This window comes from Panthera onca, chromosome D3 (assembly GCF_046562875.1).
Source record: "Panthera onca isolate mPanOnc1 chromosome D3, mPanOnc1 haplotype 2, whole genome shotgun sequence".
In the NCBI taxonomy this organism is placed as follows: Eukaryota; Metazoa; Chordata; class Mammalia; order Carnivora; family Felidae; genus Panthera; species Panthera onca.
The window spans coordinates 16,909,706-16,931,183 of record NC_138350.1 but is presented as its reverse complement, the minus strand read 5'-3'; the positions used below and the strand labels follow the sequence as shown (position 1 = coordinate 16,931,183).

Here is a 21,478-nt window from a genome sequence, read left to right as displayed (position 1 = left end):
CCTGGCTGCTCATCCCCAAAACGGATGTGGCCTTTCGAGTCCAACAAGGGGGCCCGGCCGCGGCCTCAGCAGGTCCCAGGCACAAAACCCTACCTCAACCCGTTGAGCTGTAGGGCAGGGCAACAATGCCCGGTGGGGTAACCGTCATGTAAGTGACCAATGAGACGCATGAAGGGCTCACCCCCGATCAAACGGTGCGCCTCCCCGCGCCTGTCTGTACCCTGGGAAGCCTGGGCGTCTCGTCCGAGGCTAACGTCTGGGATGTGTCCCACACTGGGAGACTGGAGACAGCAGACGCGGGGTGGGGAACCTCCCAACTTGCCTCATCTGGGTTCTCGCTGGTGATTCTGGCCGCGATGACATGGCCTCGGGCGAGCGGAGGGTTAGAAGGAGTTTCAAATGAAATGGGTGTCACCCCCCATGGTGACTCTCCGTACAGAAGCCGGATATCCTTCAGCCGGTGCAACGGCACCCCCATGGCGATCTGGAAGGAAGAGATCCACGCCCCGTGAGCCTCAGCCCCACCGGAACCCCGGCCCCCAAACACCGAGCGCACTGCCACGGAGGAAGAGGCGCAGTGAACGATTTCAGGGATACCGAGCACGTCCTGAGCGTGCAACACTGTGGCTGCGGTGGCGGGAGAAGCAAAGCAAGAAAAAGGCAAGAGGCTTGACTCCGCCCCCAGGGAGCAAACAGCGTCCCCCGAGGAAAAGCAGCCACTTTCGTGAAACCACCTCACGCCACCAGAACACCCGTGCGTCAAATAAAAGTTACAGACTCCGGGTGCCATCCGTGCAAGGGGAGATATAACGGCGGCCAGCTGCAGACTTAAAGGTTTTACTACTTTTAAAGTTTTTATTTATCCGTTTTGAGAGAGAGAGCAAGAGCCAGCAGGGGTAGGGGGAGGGTGACGGAGAGGGAGGGGACAGAGAATCCAAAGTGGGCTCTGTGCTGACAGCAGAGAGCCTGACCCGGGGCTGGAACTCATGAACCGTGAGATCACGCCCTGAGCCGAAGTCAGCCGCTTAACTGACTGCGCCACCCAGGGGCCCCGAGTTAAAGGTTTTAAAAGGACTCAGAGGAACCTGAGCCTGCAGAATGAGTATAAGACACAAATTTAACCTCCTGGGTCTTTCTGATGAGATGCACTAAGAAGGGCCCAACGCCCGCCTAGGTGGTAAGTTGCCAAAACCCTTACGGGACTTTCCACCAGGAAGAAGCCATCAGACAAATCCACACTGAGGGGCGTTCTGCCTGAACTCTTCTCAAACACCAACATGAGAACAAAAAGGTATGTCTGAGGACAGAGGAGAGACTCAAAAGTTGTGGTGGTGAAACAGAATGTGAGGTCCGGGAATGGATCCTGGGTTTTTAAAGTAAGCAAAAAAAATAGCCATAAAAAGAGATTACTGGAACAGAGGGGAAACTCTTAATGGTATTAGATTGTATAAATTTGTTGTTGTTTAAGCAGGCTCCACGCCCAATGCGGGGCTTGAACTCATGACCCTGAGATCAAGAGTCGATGCTCTACTGGCTGAGCCACTCAAGAGCCCCTAAATTTTATCAATTTTTTAATTTTATACTTCTTAATTTTAGATAGACGTGTGGTGGCATCAGTGCTTTACCAAGCGTCATCATTTTCTGGTGGTGTTGTGCCAGAATGATCTTTTTTTTTAGAATGATCTTATTCTTGGGAGTTCCTTTGACTCAAGGATTTAGAGGTAAAGTGCCAAGAAGGTTCAAGTCAAAACATCACTCAAAAACATAAGCTGCGGGGCGCCTGGGTGGGTCAATTGGTTGCTTAACCAACTTCGGCTCAGGTCATGATCTCACAGTTCATCAGTTCAAGCCCCGCGTCGGGCTCTGCGCTGACAGCTCGGAGCCTGGAGCCTGCTTCGGATTCTGTCTCTCTCTCTCTCTCTCTCAAAGGTAAATAAAGCATTAAAAAAAAGTTAAGCTGAAAAAAAATTAAACAGACACACAAATACAACACAAACATGGCAGAGACTAACAATTGGTGGACTGAGGGGTAGGGGGTGGGTGTTAATTGCACTGTCCTTGCAACATTCCTGAAATTTCCCAAACTAAAAAAAAACAAAACACAAAAAACAAAACCCCACAAAATAGAAAAACAATAAAAATGCTGGTGGAGGGAGGAAGCAAGGAAAGAAAGGAAAGACACACATATTTTACAAATTTGAGTTCCCATTGGTGCAGGATTTCCTAACTGTGGGTCACAAGTTCTCGACGGGGCTGATACTGCCCCCCAAGGGGGCAAATATTTGCTCTTGGGGATGAAATCATCTTACTCTTTGTATGCGTAAGATGTGGATGTATCTACAGTAAAAACAGGTATATCTGTGATGTTAAAATTTCATAAGGGGAGGAATTAGGGGGAAAAGTATCTACAAAGACTCCTGAAGGGAGCTGTAATGAAAAAAAAAAGGCTGAGGGGCACCTGGGCGGCTCAGTCAGTTAAGCGTCCGATTTTGGCTCAGAGCATGATCTCGCGGTTCGTGAGTTCGAGCCCCACAATGGGCCCCACGCTCACGGTGCAGAGCCTGCTTGAGATTCTCTCTCTCTCTCCCTCTCCCTCTCCTTCTCTCTCTGGCCCTTTCGTGCTCTCTCTCTCAAAAATAAATAAACTTTTTTGAAAAGTTAAAAAAAAAAAAAAAGGTTGAGACACACTTCTCTGGGAGGGACTATGAACGGGTACGGGGGGTCCGCAAATGCCCTGGAACTGTATAAAATAGTTTTTTCCCAGGGAGAAGTTCAACAGGCTTCTGCCCATTTCTCAAAGAAGTCTATAGCCAGACAAAGGGGACGAGCCACTTCTCAGAAGCTTCTCGGCCTGTGTGGTTCTCAGGGCTACTCCCGCAACAAACCAGTCACTCCCCAGGGACGGCCAGTCAAGAGAGAGTCGGGAAGGGCCGATATGAGCCGGACAGGGCCCCCACCCCAGGCGGAAGAAACCCCAGGGCCCGGAGCCCATTTCCTCGCCTGTAGCTGGGCGGCCGGCAGGTTGACGTCCGCGATCATTTCCGTGCACGGGTGCTCCACCTGCAGGCGGGGATTCAGCTCCAGAAAGTGGAAGCTGCCATCCGGGCTGTAGAGGTATTCCACCGTCCCCGCGCTCACGTAGCCCACGGTCTTGGCCAGGCGGACGGCACACTGCACAGAAACGGACACCGAAGGGTTTCCAGTGGTTTTCTTGGACCGTCTCAATGGTGGCTTGTAAGTTCCCCGCACCAAATGCTGAGGACCTGCTGTGTGGGAGCTCCTTTGGGACCTCAGGGATCACACTCCCTACGATGGCTCTCACCCCGCCGACCGTGTCTTCACGGGCACCCACCCCGCTCTGGCAACGCGAACTGTAGGGCGCTTTTGCTGGCTGGGTGGAGACGGCTCTCCCTGCGGCTGTCCGCCCCGCGCCACCCGCCCCCCTCCCCAGCTCTGCAGAGCTCACCTGCTCCATGAACTCGAACACAGCCGGTGTGGCGATGGTGGCCGGTGCCTCCTCGATGATCTTCTGATGCCGCCGCTGGATGGAGCAGTCACGCCCGAACAGAGACACGGCGTTTCCGTACTGGTCGGCGAGGATCTGGACCTCCAGGTGCCGGGCGTGCTGGGCCAGCTTCATGAGAAAGATCGGGGAGCCCGGGATCTCACTCTGCACCTGGGGGGACAGCAGAGTGGCTCACTCTTCCCCGGGGGACCAGGGCTGGAGCGCGAAGTTCTCTGAAGATACGTCCACGATTTTGCTGATCTCTTAGCTTTGTTTTACCTCTCTCACAGACATGCCCTTCTCCTTGATGTTTTAAGTCTGATATTGTCAAAAGTCTATAATGGAACAAGGGCACTTTTCCCACAACCCCATCTCCTAAAGATAATGTGCTGTTAAGATTTGGGTGCGTGTTAGAGTTTAATGTGCTAAGAGTGACTGTGGTTAAGAGTTAACTGGTTAAGTCAGTGCGCTGGTGAGAGCCGGGGGCACACTCAGGAACACACATGGCACACGGAATGTTCTTGGGATAAAAATAGGACCGAAGCATGCTACCCTGCAACTTTCTTTTCCTCCTTCTTAAATAGTACTCTCTCACTTCATTCTTTTGATGGCTTAAAGCCAATCGTCCAGAAATTCTTAATGACGATATAAAAATCAGTGGTCCCATTTAACGATGCCTAGGAAAAGTTTTTAAGTTTTATTTTATTTTATTTTTTATTTATTTTGAGAGCAAGATAGAGAGCAAGCAGGGGAGGGATAGAGAGAGGGAGAGAGAGATCCCATGCAAGGCTCTGTGCTGCCAGGGCAGAGCTCGACACGAGGCTCGATCTCATGAACCCGGGAGATCGTGACCTGAGCTGAAACCAAGAGTCAGATGTTTAACTGACTGAGCTGCCCAGGCACCCCTAAGAAATTTTTTTAAAAAGCAAGCTGCAGCTATATAGGGGATGACCCCACTTATAATACAAAAAATAATAAAACAGAACTGTATGACTGTCTATATAAAAGTAGATACAGGGGCACCTGGCTGGCTCACGGTAGAGCATGTGACTCTTGGTCTCGGGTTTGTAAGTTCGAGCCCCACACTGGGTGCAGAGATTACTTTTAAAAATTAAAAAATCTTTTAAAACTGTTTTTTCAAAAGTATATATTGTCGAAGTGCTGGAACCAACCCAACCGCTAACTAGTTACATCTGAGAAGGGGGAGGAGTTCAGAGGTGGTGATAAAAAGAGAATTTTCCACAGGGCGCCTGGGTGGCTCAGTCGGTTAAGCGTCCAACTTCAGCTCAGGTCACGATCTCGCGGTCCGTGAGTTCGAGCCCTGCGTCGGGCTCTGGGCTGATGGCTCAGAGCCTGGAGCCTACTTCTGATTCTGTGTCTCCCTCTCTCTCTCTGTCCCTCCCCCGTTCGTACTCTGTCTCTCTGTGTCTCAAAAATAAACATTAAAAAAAATTTAAAAAAAAAAGAGAATTTTCCTTTTTTATGTTTAATATACCCCAAAAGTGTTCGGATGTTTGTATACGAACAGTTTCATACTGCACTCACGTAATCAAAAGAAAAACGCTTGGGGGAGGCTGGGCATGTGTGGGGACAGGGCGTATGCAGGAGTTTTACACTTCCCACTCAATTTTGCTGTGAATTAAAAACCACTCTAAGAAGCAATACCTATTTTAAAAGACTTTTTTCTTAATGTTTTCATTTATTTTTGAGAGAGAGCGTGGGGGGAGGTGGTGGTGGACAGGGAGCGGAGGACAGAGGATCCGAAGCAGGCCCTCCATCGACAGCGGTGAGCCCCCAAGTGGGGCTCGAACTCACAAACCCTGAGATCATGACCTGAGCTGAAGTCGGACACCCAACCGACTGAGCCACCCAGGCGCCCCACGTCTATTTTAAAGAAAGGGGGGGAAAAGCTTTAGAACCTATATGACTCGTAAATGTAATAGAGGCTCCAGGACTGGATCCTGAAACAGAAAGAAGAGATTAGTGGGGAATATTGGTGAGCTCTGAATCAAGTCTAGAGTTCACTTAATAGAAACGTATCACTGTTGATCTCTTAGTTATAGCAAATGTAGCACGGCTGACGGAAGATAAAGGCGGGAAACCAGGTGAAGCGTAGATGGGAATTCTACCACCTTCACAACTTTCCTGTAAATAGAACTTCTTCCCCCCAAAATACCCCAAAAACCCGTTCAGCCCAATGGAATCACGTGAGAGCGAAACCACTACGTTATAGAACATTCACACACTGCCCACAGCTGTTTATCTGGTAAACGTTTTTAGAAAGCAATTTATTGACCCGTTTTGGTAAATGCACGCGCCCTCTAAGTCCTTCTTGGCACATCATCAAAATAACCGTCAAGACTGGAACAACATGGGAAAAATGTCCATGATCTACAACTTGGAATTTTTTTTTAACGTAGAACAAAACACCGGGCAGAATGAATGCAACTCTTTCAAACACGCACGGGAACAAGTTCTGGAAGAAACCCTAGAAATACTAAAATAGTCGTGTTAAGAATGGAAAGGTTGAGGGGCCTAGGTGGCTCATTCAGTTTGGTGTCCAACTCTTGATCTCAGTTCAGGTCATGATCTCACAGTTTGTGGGACTGAGCCCCACATCGGGCTCTGCGCTGAAAGCGTAGAGCCTGCTTCGGATCCTCTCTCTCCCACTCTCTCCGCCCCTCCCTCTCTCACACACACAGTAAATAAATAAACATTCTTTAAAAAGAAATCTTCAAAAAAAGTCTTTAAAAAGAATGGGAAGATCATCAGCCTACCTTTTTTAAGACAATGCCAACGGTTCGGGGCGCCTGGGTGGCTCAGTCGGTTAAGCGACCCACTTCAGCTCAGGTCACGATCTCACGGTCCGTGAGTTCGAGCCCCGTGTCGGGCTCTGGGCTGACGGCTCAGAGCCTGGAGCCTATTTCAGATTCTGTGTCTCCCTCTCTCTCTGACCCTCCCCCATTCATGCTCTGTCTCTCTCTGTCTCAAAAATAAATAAACGTTAAAAAAAAAAAAAAAAAATGCCAACGGGCAGCTGCAATAGGGCATAATGTTGGCAAAGTGAAAACCCAGCTACAAATAAGCAGATACACAGTTCATTCCTACAACCAAAGTCAATCACCTAGAAACATTAAAAACACCAAGACTACCAAAACATACACAATGTCCCATCTTTCGAGAGACAACTATAGTCACAAGCCGATAGATACTCTGGCCCTGCTTCTCTGAAATCATTTAAAGTCACGAGGATTCACAGAATCGAACATCTAAGTTAATGGCGTGGGGATCAACACGAACCACGGACTTCCGTGTGTCGTAAAAACGTACACATTTGCTTCAGAAGACAGCAGAGCAATATTCCAGCTCCCGCACATGTCCTCTTGATTTCTGACACGGTAACGCAAATGAAAAGAATCTGGCAGCCAACAACGAAGTGCACACAACTCCCAAACACTCAGCAAGAACGGCTCACTTGTCTGAAAAGGATTGGGAAGTCCTCGGCACTCTCTGCTTTCCGGATTCCTTTCCCTCCACCGCCTTCAGAAGCTTTGATCATCAAGGGAAAACCAATTTTCTCTGCCACCTGGGGGCGAAGGGCAAACAGACCTCTTTAGAAGGTAGACTGTTTCCAGGATGATGAGAAGCCTCCAGCACCTTGACCTCCCAGCCCCATGTTTACCTCTAGGCCCTCCTCCACATCTTTCACACAACCCTGGTCGTAAATGTCTTCTGGGACACTGATTCTTTTCCCCTCCTGCAGATTATCTTCTGTCCACTCTATCATCAGACCTGGAGAGTCACAAAAAAAAAAAAAAAAAGCTGAATCCTCCTGAGGATGGTGGAGATACATAATACGGAAACCACAGGGCCTTTCCTCACCAAAGCCTCTCAAGACCTGGCCTCTGGACCAACAACATACACAGTCCTTCAGCTTCGCACAGTGGCTTTTAATTTTCCTAAGGACTGACTTGACCTCGAAAGGGAAATCAAACTTAAGAAATTCAGACTGAGTCTACCAAGAACAATCATATTAACCTGAACTGAAAAAAAATTCCAACTCTACCCACGGATGTCATTTACATGTGAATCACTGTTTTCTAAAACCCTTTCCATCCCAAATTCGCTGTCTTTGAGGAAAAAAATCAGATTGAATAGGAAACTCCTGAGATTTTTTTTTTCCTGTTCATTTTTAATTTATCCTAGATTTTTTTTTTCCTGTTCATTTTTAATTTATCCTAGAAATTCTATCCTAGGATTCCTTAGGAATTCATCCTAAGGAAATGATTAAAAACTACATCGAGATTTAGCTATAAGACTATCAAGACTCCATTACTTTTAGCTCTTAAAACAAAAAATTGGAACGAAATAAGCTGGAAACAACCTAAATATATAACTGTAGAGAACTGTTAATTATGGTAAGTACCTCTCTACGATAAAATCCAATGCAGATATTTTAAATGTTGTAAAGTGTACTTATTGACAAAGAAGGATTAGTAAGAAAAAAAATAAGTCACAGAGTAGTCAATACAAGATCTCTGGCTTTTTAAAAGATATGCCTAGGAAAAAAAGGCCGGAAAGGTAGGCTTTTTGGCTGTAACAGACGTTTGACACTGGGGCATAGGATTGTGGGTGATTTCTATTTCTTTTTTGTAATTCTAGATTTTCTAAGCTGTCTGCAATGAAACTGTACCATTGGTTTCATCATTTTAAATTTTTTAAATGATAAGGATAAAAAGAAAAAAGCATATTCCTATCACCCCTTCTGGGCAGATAGGGTGGCAGAGCTCCCCGCAGAGTGAGGCTCAGGTCACTTACCACTTCCACTCCAAGGCAGTGTTGGGACCTGCAGCGTCTGGGCCACAATGGTGGAGGCGATCTTATCTCCCAAGGCCCACATGGCCTCACTGGGAGGGCCTGAGGGATCAGGGACAAAGGGCGAGGCAGAATCGAGTTAGTCAGTGGCCCCTTGCAGCCCCGTGCCAACCAAATGCACGAAGACAAGTACTCAGGTCCTAGCTCTCAAGGAATGTAACAACAAGTTGGGGAAGGAAAAAAAATCTATCGGTCTGCTACTTCATCAGATGGGGATGAAGTTTGCCATTTTTAGTACATGTGGACTGTAAACCTGATCTGAGTTACAACCTGAGGTATGTGGCATGCGCAAAATTCACTTGTCGGGAAGAAGCCAAAGAGTTAGACCAAAGGGCCAAGCTAGCACCTCAGAAAACTAGACCCTAGGTCAGCAAACTTCTCCTATAATGATCCAGATGGAAAATATTTGGAGCTTTGCAGGTCTGCCTGTCTCTGTCATGAATATTCAACTTTGCCAATGTTGGGCAAAAGCAGCCATAGGCAATAAATAAATGAATGAGAGGGCCGTGTTTCAATAAATCTTTATTTACAAAAGCAGGCAGTGATCTGGACTTGGCCTATGGGCTATAGGTCGCTGGGCTGGCTCATCAACCTCCAGAGGAGCTAAGGGATAATGAGGGTCCCACGTGACGGCCAACCAAAGACAATAGATAGAGAAAACATAAACAGGCCTGGGTCACTAAGCAGACCTGTGGAATGTCAGGTGCTGATTTGCCCTGAGTTGCTTCATACAGTGTGTGTTGCAGGCCCAGAGATAAGAAGCAGCACGGGGATTTAGTGTGGATGGTAAATGATTCCCCCAAATCATGCAAAGATGGCCAACAGCATACCTGCACACACAGAGTTTACAAATACATATCCTATAACAAACAGATGCCATAGAGAGTATCGTTTTACCTAAAAAGCTATAGCGATGAGGGACTCTGGTCCTAAGATGCCAGGACATTACAAAGCCCTGAGAACAGCCCAAGAAAGGTGTGGGCTTATCAGAAATGTGACCTCCGAACCCAGTCAGAAATCTGAACGTGGCTGGGATCTCGGTACCAGCAGGAGCATGAGCAGAGGGTTCCGCTCGCTCCAGCATCATTCCGCGGCGGTACCCGTGGTAATGCCTCCTATGTCCCTGGGCTGCCCAACCTCCCCTCCACCGGCCGGCCCTGCTTCCTCGTGACAATGAAAGGGTGAGGTGGGAATGTAAAGTGACCCCCACCTTGCAGGGCTACACTGGAAAGAGAGCCTGACCCAGCAGACCATCCCGTGAACACCCCGATTCCCGCGTATCTGACAGAGACATACTCTACCTAAGAAAGCAATGTCATGCTTGCACAGGAGCTCCGGGAGTTTGGGGTTTTCGGAAGCATGGCCCCAGCCAGCCCACACCGCCTGTAAACACAGAGAGGCGTGAATGAAGATCTTGGAGAATCCCCCTCCTGTCACGCATGGAAAGCTCTTCCCTGGGGTCACATCAGCCCCGGATTTCAGGGTCTCGGACGATCTGGCTCCTCCCTCCCTTCTGAACCTGCAGGAGTGAGTTTTTGCTCCGAAGTTCAGAGCATCATCCCCCTGTAGACAGACTGGGCACCCCATCTGACTTACCTGCACGGGGATCCTCTTGGCAATGTCCACAACCAGCTCCACGTTGGCATAGTTGTTGTTGTTGGGCCCTCCTGGGACAGGGACGTACTGATCTGCCATCTTGATATACTCTGCAATTAAATGCGAAAAGGAAAGAAGAACTGAGACGCTGAAGTTCACTGCAGGACTACATACGGCCACCGAGAAGATGACCGAGATTCTGTGGCAGCAAGGGACAAACGCGTGTGGTCACTTGAAGAAAACCGAACGTGACTTTCACTATGTGAAAATATATGTGCATCAGGACAAGGTCTGGAAGGGACTAAAGAAAGAAGGACGCAAGCTTCTTGGGGACAGTTGGGATAAGAGATGGCGTGTTCTATTAATTCCCTCTTTTAATGTTTATTTATTTTGTGTGTGTGTGTGTGTGTGGGTGTGGGTGTGCGCGCGCGCGCGCGCGCGCGCGCGAGAGAGAGAGAGAGAGAGAGAGAGAGACAGAGAGAGAGGGAGGGAGAATCCCAAGTAGGCTCGACGTCATCAGCACAGAGCCCAACTCAGGGCCCCATCTCACGAACCCTGACATCATGACCTGAGCAGAGATCAAGAGTCTGATGCTCAACGAACTGAGCCACCCAGGAGCCCCTATTAATTCCTATTTAAAGTTTACCTTAATACTGTTTTGCCATTAAGCAATACAATGTGGTTTTTTTACATTTTTGTTTATTTACTTTTTGAGAGAGAGATAGAGTGAGCACAAGCAGGAGAGGGGCAGGGAGAGAGGGAGGGAGGGAGAGAGGATCCCAAGCAGGCTCTGCGCTGTTAGCACAGAGCCCAGCGTGGGGTGGGGCTTGAACTCTCGAACCGTGAGATCATAACCTGAGCCAAAACCAAGAGTTGGATGCTTAACTGACTGAGCCACCCAGATGCCCCAACAATACGATGTTTTTTTTTTAACCATGGTAAAAAACAAAAAACATAAAATGGGTCATCGAATTCATTTTTCCAGCGTCCAGTTCCAGAGGATTTAGCACATTCACATTGTTATGAAACAGATCTCCAGAACTTTTTCTATCTTGCAAATCTGAAACTCTGCCCATGAAACAACTACTCCCCTTGTTCCCTCCCGCAGCCCCTGGCCACCACTATCTACCCTCGGTCTCTACGAATCTGACAACTCTAGGGACCTCATATATGTGGGATCCTATTTGTCTTTCTGTGACTGGTTCCTTGCACTTAGCATCATGTCTTCTGGTTCACCGACGCTGTACCACGTGACTGGATTTCCTTCCTTTTTAAGGCTGAATACAATGCGATGTTTTGATTTCAAAATAGTCATGCCCTTTATGCCAGAAACTCCACTTCTAGGAATATGTCCTAAAAAACCCTACTCATGAACGAAGCCAAAGGATGATGTAAGAGGATGTTCACTGGGCAGTGTTTTGAACTGTGAAAAGCCAGACTCAAGCCAAAGGCAAGGGTTGGTACCCCTGTCCCATGGGATTCTTGTGGATCCTGAGAAGGAACAGTGTGGAACTTCATGTGCTGGCTCGCAAAGAAACCCAAGAGTGGTGGATTCCTTCCAGCCTGCCTGCCTCCCGTGTTTATGGAGCACACGAGCATTGGCCACGGGGGAGGGTCCACAGATTACAAAGTAAGGAGTCAGACAAGCTCCCTCCCGTCCCTGGGTTTTACTCCACTATCTGAGAAGATAAACAAGAAAACAAACACAATAGCACCAGAACGGGGTCAACGCCAGGGCTCTCTGTAAAAGTCACACGGGAGAACACGACTCAAAGGCTAGGGCAGGGAGGGGTGGAGGCCTGTTGTGCCAGAAGCTTCGGGGGTGGAGAAGTAGTGGGGGGAGCGTCATCAGCAAAAGATCCAGCATGTTCCAAGAGTTCTTGGACAGGAAAGAGCTCAGCCAGCCCAGGAACCGATGAGGCCACTGTGGCTGGGACCCAGGGATGGAACGTGAGAGGCACTAGATGGGGCCAGGAGGCCAGCAGAGTCACGTTGTGAGGCACCTTAACTGGCCTGAGTGAGGACGTGTAATTTTAGCCTGAGTGTGATGGGAGCCCCCACAGAATAAGGCTGTGGATGCAGATAGCCTGGGGTTCCAATCCTGCCATGCCACATACTGGCTCTACGACCCTGGACGAATGACTTATGTCCCCGTGCCTCGCTGCCTTGTCTATAAAATAGGGCTGACAATCAAATCTGTCCTCTGAGTTAAAAGGAGGCTGCATCCTGAGGCACCTGGATGGCTCAGTCGGTTAAGCGTCTGACTTGATCTCGGCTCAGGTCATGGTCTCATGGTTCATGAGTTTGACTCCCACATCAGGCTCCATGCTGACAATGTGGAGCCTGCTTGAGATTCTCTCTCTCCCTCTTTCTCTGCTCCTCCCCTATTCATTCTCTCATCTCTCTCAAAATAAATAAATAAACATTAAAAAAGAGAGAGAGAGAGAAGAAGGCTGCATCAGTGCGGGTCAGGGCCCAGGGCCTCTGCTCCAGGTTCGGGGGGAGGGCAGGGGACAGCCCCGCAGCCTCAGAAGCTTCGAGGAGGAGCTGACAGGCCCTGAGGCTGGGTTTCTAAGAGGTCACTCTGGCTACTGTGTGGAAAAAAGTCTGTAGAGGGATGTGATGGTTCAGGGAAAAAAAGCAAACTTGTCCGACAGTTATTTACAGAATGAGCTATGCTAACAGACATAGAGAAACAGTTAACAGAAAACTGAATGGTTGAAACACAATACATACATCTGCAAGAAAGAACCACCCCCCCCCCCGCCCCGCCCCACCAGGTGAGAAAGAGCACTCTGATGGAACACTGGGCACTTCTCAAAGATAGGATTTCTACTTTGAGTATTGACCGTTTGCATTTTTTCAAGTTTATTTATTTGAGAGAGAAAGAATACGAGAGTGAGTGAGCGGGGCAGAAAGAGAAGGAGTGAGAGAATCCCAAGCAGGCTCCGCACCGTCAGCACAGAGCCAGATGCGGGGCCCGATCTCACAAACCGTGAGATCGTGACCTGAGCCGAAGTCAAGAGTCGGACGCTTAACTGACTGAGCCAGCCAGGCGCCCCTGCATTTTTAATTAAATGAAGAACAGGCAAATAATGCAAGCTCAGGAGAGGTACCCTGGGACTCTGGCGTCCAGGATGGATGTGGCCTAGGTAAAATGGAGGAGAGGGCAGGTAAGGACAGGGGGTGGCGGGAGGGGAAGGAGTCAAGGCCCGGGTACCTGCATTGGCCTTCAGGTCCTCTGGGGTCACCATGACAACAAACCGGATGGCCCGCTCGTTGCGGAACATCTCATAGGCCCACCTGCGGATGGAGCGCATGCACTTCACGGCGGCGATGCCGTTGTTGGCGATGAGCACCTGGACCGGGAAAATGGGGAAGGGGCCAGAGCTGCACACCTACCTGTGCTGGGAGCTGCATGCTACCCCGGTGTCCATCTCACAGCTGCAGAGCCTCCTGAGGTACCTCTTTGAATCTCTAGAGCACACAGCCTGGCAGAGAGGTGCTCAAAATCTGCTGGCTGCATGAATAGATGATGAGGGGATGGATGGATGATTGGTCAGGTGGAGGACTGGATGGATGGACAGATGGATGGATGGATGGATGGATGGATGGATGGATGGATGGATGGATGGGTGAGTGGATGGATGGATGGATAGATGGATGGATGTGTGGATGGAGGAATGGATAGATGGATGGATGGATGAGTGAAAGGATGGATGGGTGGATGGATGAAAGAGTGGATGGATGGATGGATGGATGGATGGATGGATGGATGAGTGGATGGATGGATGAATGGATGGATAGATGGGTGGATGGGTAAGTGGATGGATGGATGGATGGATGGATGGATGGATGGATGGATGAGTGGATGGATGGATGGATGAGTGGATGGATAGATGGGTGGATGGGTGGATGGGTAAGTGGATGGATAGATGGATGGGTGGATGGATGGATGGATAAGTGGATGGATGGACGGATGGATGGGTGGATGGATGAGTGGATGGATAGATGGGTGGATGGGTGGATGGGTAAGTGGATGGATGGATGAGTGGATGGATGAAAGAATGGATGGATGGATGGATGGATGGATGGATGGATGGATGGATGGATGAGTGGATGGATGGGTGAGTGGATGGATGGGTGAGTGGATGGATAGATGGGTGGATGGGTAGATGGGTAAGTGGATGGATGGATGGATGGATGGATGGATGGATGGATGGATGAGTGGATGGATGGGTGGATGGATGGGTGGATGGGTGAGTGGATGGATGGATGGATGGATGGATGAGTGGATGGATGGGTGAGTGGATGGATGGGTGAGTGGATGGATAGATGGGTGGATGGGTAGATGGGTAAGTGGATGGATGGATGGATGGATGGATGGATGGATGGATGGATGGATGAGTGGATGGATGGATGAGTGGATGGATGGGTGGATGGGTGAGTGGATGGATGGATGGATGGATGGATGGATGGATGGATGGATGGTTGGATGGATAAGTGGATGGATGGATGGATGGATGGTTGGATGGATGGGTAAGTGGATGGATGGATGGATGGACAAGATGGGCAGGATGGACAGGATGGGATGAATGAATGATTTTTGATCCTCTACTGGCACCATCACGATCACTTAACATTTCTGAATGCTTACATGTACCAAGCTACAGTACCATATATTTCACCAGCATTATTTCATTTCATCCTCACAACAGCCCTTGACAGTGGCTGTATTCTTATCTCTATTTGGGATTAAAGATATTAAAAAAGGAGTCGAGGCACTTGCCCAAAATCATACAGCCAGTACATAGCAGGCATGGGACTCGTGAGCCCTGCACACTCTGACCTGTGCTCTGAACTGGCCGCCTTGGCTGCCTCTGCGTCCTGGAGGTTAAAGGCCCCAGACTTGGTAAGGAGGAAAGGCAGTAACACTGGCCATCCTCAGCAACTGAAAGCAACAGAAAAGGTCCCAGTTTCCATTCCTAATGTGCCTGAACTTCCTGTGTGGCATTAGGCAGACCCCCACATAAGGATCTCAGACTGGCCAGCCTCCTGGCTTGGTCTATAAGAAATAAAACCAAGGTCTAGTTTTCCTGTTAAAAAGAAATAGGCATATGGCCTCGAACCTCTGACTGACGTAGCAAGAACATAATTTTAAGGCTCGGGAGGACAAGTCTCATTAGAGATGGGGAATGCAATGGCTGCCATTTTACAGAAAGGGAAACTGAGTCCAGGTGTCATATCCTTATGAGTGGCCACAGCAGACGGAGCCCAGCGCTCTGGGCTCTGGTTCAGTGCTCCCTCCTTTTGAAACTGCCCCCTGGAGAGCAACGACAGAATGGCAGGCCTTCGGTTCTCTCAGTCTTATCATCAAAGGGAGGCTTGGTCAAGAAGGAAGGGCTCTGGGTGAGCCTAGGACAGCCCGTTTCCCTAGGCCCCATTTGTCCCAGCACATTCTGGGAGCTCCGCCAGGGGAGAAGGCCACTGTGGGCTGGCTGGCTGTTCTAGTCTCCACAGGTGCAGCTTTCCCACAAGGAGTCTAGGGGAAAGGGCAAGCCACGGTCAAGTCCAAAGTCATAAAGTGAGGCAGCTCCCGGCTGAGGCCTTCAGCGGCCACCCAGCCTCTCGGCTCCCCAGGGCTGCGTGCCAGCCACCATCAGTTGGGCCGGCTGCAACACAGTGCCCTTGGCAAGTGTGACAAAAGCGTAGCTTCTGGATCCCCGCCCAAGAGTTTCTAACTCTGAGGCTCCAGGGCAGAAGAGTCTATTGGCTGCCAGGCTCAGGAGCCCATAGGAGTCTCTAACGCTCAATACTGCACTTAGGACGCTGGAGAGAGGACGTGGGGTCTGGACTCTGACGACCAGAGTCCAAATCCCAGCTCTGCCACTGACCAGCTGTAAGACCCAGGCAAGCCACCTCCCTTCCCTGGGCCTGTTTCCCCTTCTGCAAAATAATATCGCCTGACAGGACTCGGTGGGGGGCGGGGGTGTATAGTTAAATGAGGTAAGATAAGGTAAGGCAGTTCCCAGGGTGCCCGGCAGAGCAGGCCCTCAAAAGCCAGTAGCTGCTGTTGTTATAATTACCCAGCACCACCCTGGAGTAATAGTGGAAAAGAACAAGGCCTTCTGGTCAAACTGACCTGGGTTCAAATCCCGACTCCGGCCCTCTCTGGCCACGGGACTTTGGACAACCAATGTCAAGTCTCTGCATCTTTGTTCTCCATGAATACGACGGGTATTACCAGTCTGTGGCCCAGAGCCTTAACCCGATGGAACGGGAAACGATGCGAAAAGCCGTTCTAAATGGCCACAGGTAGCGGTTTCCCTTCGTTATCGTTATTCAGTACATGGGCCTCCTCTCCCGGAAGGAGCTCTACACCTCAGAAGGGCAGGGCGGGGCTTTTAGACCTGCCTCCCCCCCCCCCAAGTAACTGAGAAAGCAGCCCCTTGCATGAAAGCACCGTGGGGTCTTTTCAGACCTCAGTCTCCATTTGTGTGAAATGGGGATGATGCACCTGTTGCTTCCGGCTGTTGACAGGGTAGAAAGCTGATGAATTCCAGCACGTGGCACTCAGCGAGCACCCACGGAAGGGTGGCCTGGCCCTTTCTCTACAGAGTTATGTGAGCCTGAAGTAGGTTCTCTCCCCTCCAGCTGGGAGGAGGGGCCCCACCCCACCCCGACTGCCGGGACCCCATCTGTACCTTCTCAATGACCCGATCCCCCCCGAAGCGCGTGACAAACTCAGCCGGGGAGGCCACGGTAAAGTCTCTGTGCAGGTCCACCTTCTTTAGTTCTCGGCCCTTCTTCACCAGGTGGAGTCCGGACATGCTGGGTCTGCAGAGCGAACAGGACAGACCCCGATGAGCCGTGGAGCCTGGGATGCGGGGGAAGGGAGTCGGGAGGCCAGCACCCGTGAAGTCAACATCAACAGAGAAGTGGGAGCCCGTCAGACCCCCTCTTTGTAGTCTCCACCAGGGACCTTGAAGCATTTCACAAGGAGACTCAAGAACCCAGTACAGGAATGAGCAGGAGTGACCCCTGGCGTGCCCCAAGCTGTACATTTCAAATCTTTAATCTCCAGTTAATTCTTACTTCATACGCTCCCAACTTAGAAACTCAAATAATACTGAAAAGCTTATGGGGAGGGGTTTACGAACAGGGAGCAAGCCCACACAGTCTAACACTTTAGATTTGTCTTTCATGCCCTTTTCTGCACACACATATCAAAAATTGGGGGGCTGAAAACAACAACAAAAAAAAGTGTGTAACTTCCAGGTGGTGGTTCCTTGCCCTCCCCCTCCAGAACCCCACACCAGAGGAAAGCACTTCTCTGGCATTGCCATCTCTCCATAGTCCTGAACAATGCATGAGTATCACCTTGTGTGACATCTTTTTTTTTTAGTTCATTTATTTATTTAGAGAGGCGGGAGGGGCAGAGAGAGAGAGGGAGAGAGAGAATCCCAAGCAGGGTCCATGCTGTCAGTGCAGAGCCTGATGCAGGGCTTGAACTCACGAACCGCGAGATCATGATCTGAGCCAAAATCAAGAGTCAAACACTTAACCAAGTGAGCCACCCAGGCATCCCTCTTATCAACATTTTTTATATTGACTGTACGTTGAAATCCTATTTATAGCAGCACTATTGACAGTGGCCAAACTATGGAAAGAGCCCAAATGTCCATCGACAGATGAAGGGGCAAAGAAGATGTGGAATATACAATGGAATATTACTCGGCCATCAAAAAGAATTTGTAGGGGCGCCTGGGTGGCTCAGTCAGTTAAGCTCTGACTTCGGCTCAGGTCATGATCTCGTGGTCCGTGGGTTCGAGCCCCGCGTCAGGCTCAGTGCTGACAGCTCAGAGCCTGGAGCCTGTTTCAGGTTCTGCGTCTCCCTTTGTCTGCCCCTCCCCCGCTCATGCTCGCTCGCACTCTCTCTCTCTCTCTCAAAAATAAGTAAAACATTAAAAAATAAATAAATAAAAAGAATTTGTAACAACGTGGATGGAACTAGGGTGTATTATGCTAAGCAAAATAAGCTAGTCACAGAAAGACAAGTATCATATGATTTCACTCATACGTGGAATTTAAGATACAAAACAGATGAACATAGGGGAAGGGAAGCAAAAATAATATAAACATAGAGAGGGGGACAAAACATAAGAGACTCTTAAATACAGAGAACAAACCAAAGGTTGCTGGGGGGGAGGAAGGGGGGCAATGGACTAAATGAGTGATGGGTATTAAGAAGGCACTTGTTGGAATGAGCACTGAGTGTTACATGTAAGTGATGAATCACTAAATTCTATTCCTGAAATTATTATTATACTATATATTAACTGACTTGGATTTAAATTAAAACAAATAAAAACTTGCTATAACTGTAGCAAAAAAATAATAAAATACAGTAAACATATTGACTATAAAAAAAGAAATTCTGAAAAATATTTTCTGAGCCTTTGAGATTTTAGATATGTAGTTTTAAAGGCTGATATGGCACATACTGTGTATACATATGATTTTATACTTACATGATATATAAAACAAAAATCCACAAAAAAATATTACCTATATTATCTATCAAAAAATATTATCTATTTTAGATAGTATTAAGACATATACTCAAATACATATCTTTTTACTTTTTTTTATGTTTATTTTTGAGAGAGAGACACACAGAATGTGAGTGGGGGAGGGGCAGAGAGACAGGGAGACACAGAATCTGAAGCAGGCTCCAGGCTCCGAGCTGTCAGCACAGAGCCCGATGTGGGGCTCGAACTCAGGAACAGTGATAGCAGACCTGAGACGAAGTTGGACACTTAACCGACTGAGCCACCCAGGCGCCCCTCTTTTTATTTTTTAAAGTGACTATTAGAAATTAAATTACATGGGGTGCCTGGGTAGCTCAGTCAGTTGAGTGTCTGACTTCGGCTCAGGTCATGATCTCATGCTTCATGGGTTCAAGCCCCGCGTCGGGCTCGGTGCTGACAGCTCGGAGCCTGGAGCCTGCTTAGGATTCCGTCTCCCTCTTTCCGTGCCCCTCTCCTGTTCGTGCTTTGTCTCTCTCTCAAAAATAAATAAACATTTAAAAAAAAAAAAAAGAAAAATTAAATTACATGTGTAGCTTACATTATGTTTCTATTAGGCAGTGCTGATCTGGAGTACAGCTCCAAAATACGGCAAGGAAACCAGAGTTATGGGTCTTCCGTATCTGAGTTTTGAGACACCATCTATGGCCCTCGGATCTCGAGGGATGAGAATGAGTGCTCTTACTCAGCTGCCCCATCTGCTTCCCGTCCCCCAATCTCTCAACACAGGCATGCTGCACCCTGGCAGATTCAGTACATGGTGTTTCATGAATCCAGGATTATTCACAGATGAGGGCTGGGGTAGACCACATGTGCCTTCCTACCTTCCTTCCTTCCTCTTTCTTTCCTCTCTCTCTCTCTTTCCTGGAGACAGTGGGGTTTTCATTCACATAGCTCTTTTTAAAATTTTTTCTAACGTTTATTCATTTTTTGATAGAGACAGAGCATGAGTGGGGGAGGAGCAGAGAGAGAGGGAGACACAGAATCGGAAGCAGGCTCCAGGCTCCGAGCTGTCAGCCCAGAGCCCGACGCGGGGCTCGAACACACGGACCGCGAGATCATGACCGGAGCCGAAGTCGGACGCTCAACCGACTGAGCCACCCAGGCACCCCTCCTTCGCATAGCTCTTGCACCTGTTGCTAATGCAGCCCACTAATTGCAGCTAATTGAGCAGCTCCTTTATTTTTCATTGGCAACATCCCTCCTGGAGGCCTCTGCTCTCTCCTCCCGTCTTGACTGCCGGTTCCCCAGACCCCCTTACCCGACTGTCATCCTGGGCCTTCTTTTGCTGACCTCCTCAGGATTCCTTTTGCCTCTCCTCGGGTCTGATTTCTCATTTGGGGGATCACACGGCTCCCTCTTTCTCCCTCATTTTGTTGGGACATAGCGTCCAGTAGTTCATCTAATTCAAAAGATGGTACCATGGCAGGACATGTGATGAGGACGTCCTCGCGTGCCTGTCCTCCTCCTCGCTGCACCAGGCTACTTCATCACTACCGCCCTGGAGATTCCCTCTGATTCTATGCTGGATGTCAGTTTATTCTCTGGCTTCAGGGGGAGATCGCTAGCCTTCTCAAAAAAGGCGTTCGGGAGTGGGGACTGGGGGTGGTAAATGTGTCATCAGCTGGCGTGGTCTGAAACTTCCTTCTCCTCTCACGTTTGACCCTAGCCTTTGGCCGCGTACAGAACTCTATCAGGGAAAACCTTCTCCTTCCGAGTTTCCTTGCACCATCATGTTGTGGCTTCCGAGGATGCTGGAACCAGAGCTGTTCCGATACTTGGATCCTTCGTGGGTGATCTGTTTTGTTTCACATCCAGAAGCTTATAGGACCTTGTCTCTGTCTCCTGTAGCCTACAGTTTCACAGGGATGTGCTCAGGTGTGTGTCTGCTTCCGTCAGTGGGGCTGTGCATCTATCAGGCTCCTTCAATGTGAAAACTCACATCCTGGAATTTATCTTCGAATATTTCCTTCAAATGATTTCCCTGCCTCCTTTTTCTCTATTCTTTCCAGAAGCCTTATCATCTGGATGCTGAAATTCTTAGACTGGCCGGCAAGTTTCTGTATTTTACCCCTCCCCTACTTCCCATCTCGTGTCTTCCACTTTCCGGGCAATTCCTTCAGCCTTCTCTCCTAACCCGCTGTTGTGTTTTTAAATTTGTTTTAATGGTTGTTTGTTTTTGAGAGAGACAGAGACAGAATGCGAGTGGGTCAGGGGCAGAGAGAGAGGGAGACACAGGATCCGAGGCAGGCTGCAGGCTCCAGGCTCCGAGCTGTCAGCACAGAGCCGGATGAGGGGCTCGAACTCATGAGCTGTGAGATCATGACCTGAGCCGAAGTCAGGCGCTCAACTGACTGAGCCACCCAGGGGCACCACCCACCACCCATCCCCCCTCCCCGCCGCCGCTGTTGTGTTTTTACAACCAAGAGCTTGTTAATGACCAGCAGAGTTTCCTTTTCACGCATCCTATGCCTATGTGTGCAACATCCTCCCTGACTTCAGTGAGGGCAATAATGGCAGCTTTTTCACGTTCCCTTCTCCTGGCACGATTTCTGTTTCTTCCAAGTCTCTTGTGTCTCTCTGTTCGGGGCCTGCCTTCCATACCAGAAACTGTCCCCAACTGTTTGTTAAGCCTCAGTCACTTCCTCGTGGCGAAGAGCGAGAACCAAAGGGCTGACAGAAGGTACTGAGGTGAGGCCAGCGGACCCTGAGCTCCACGCTCGGGACCTTGGGGAGGGGGGCTGCTGTGTACCAGGGAACCCGAAGTACACTTAGAGTCATCTTCTTTCAAGGGTCCAACTCTCAATTGGCCAGCAGCTGGGAAGAGGGTGGGTGGGGGGGTGGACGTAGCAGGAAGGTCTGGGATGGGGGGCAGGGAAGGTTTCAACACCTATAACCTATACGGACCCTGATC

At 49.2% G+C, this 21,478-nt stretch overlaps 1 protein-coding gene across 6 annotated transcripts in view; it reads right to left on the bottom strand.

Annotated features, from left to right (window-relative positions):
* ACACB (acetyl-CoA carboxylase beta) overlaps window positions 1-21,478 on the bottom strand; it is a 107,592-nt gene that overhangs the window by 62,165 nt on the left and 23,949 nt on the right. For all 6 annotated transcript variants that reach the window (XR_013551345.2, XM_078435685.2, XM_078435684.2 and 3 more), the window contains 10 exons: window positions 16,681-16,813; window positions 13,197-13,335; window positions 9,977-10,086; window positions 9,682-9,763; window positions 8,324-8,422; window positions 7,188-7,297; window positions 6,981-7,091; window positions 3,467-3,676; window positions 3,001-3,171; window positions 323-484 (listed from right to left, as the gene is read on the bottom strand). Coding sequence is in view for 5 of the 6 variants with exons in the window: in XM_078435685.2 (XP_078291811.1) it covers window positions 323-484; window positions 3,001-3,171; window positions 3,467-3,676; window positions 6,981-7,091; window positions 7,188-7,297; window positions 8,324-8,422; window positions 9,682-9,763; window positions 9,977-10,086; window positions 13,197-13,335; window positions 16,681-16,813 (1,327 nt within the window). In the remaining variant the exon portion in view is untranslated. The remainder of the gene's footprint in view (window positions 1-322; window positions 485-3,000; window positions 3,172-3,466; window positions 3,677-6,980; window positions 7,092-7,187; window positions 7,298-8,323; window positions 8,423-9,681; window positions 9,764-9,976; window positions 10,087-13,196; window positions 13,336-16,680; window positions 16,814-21,478) is intronic.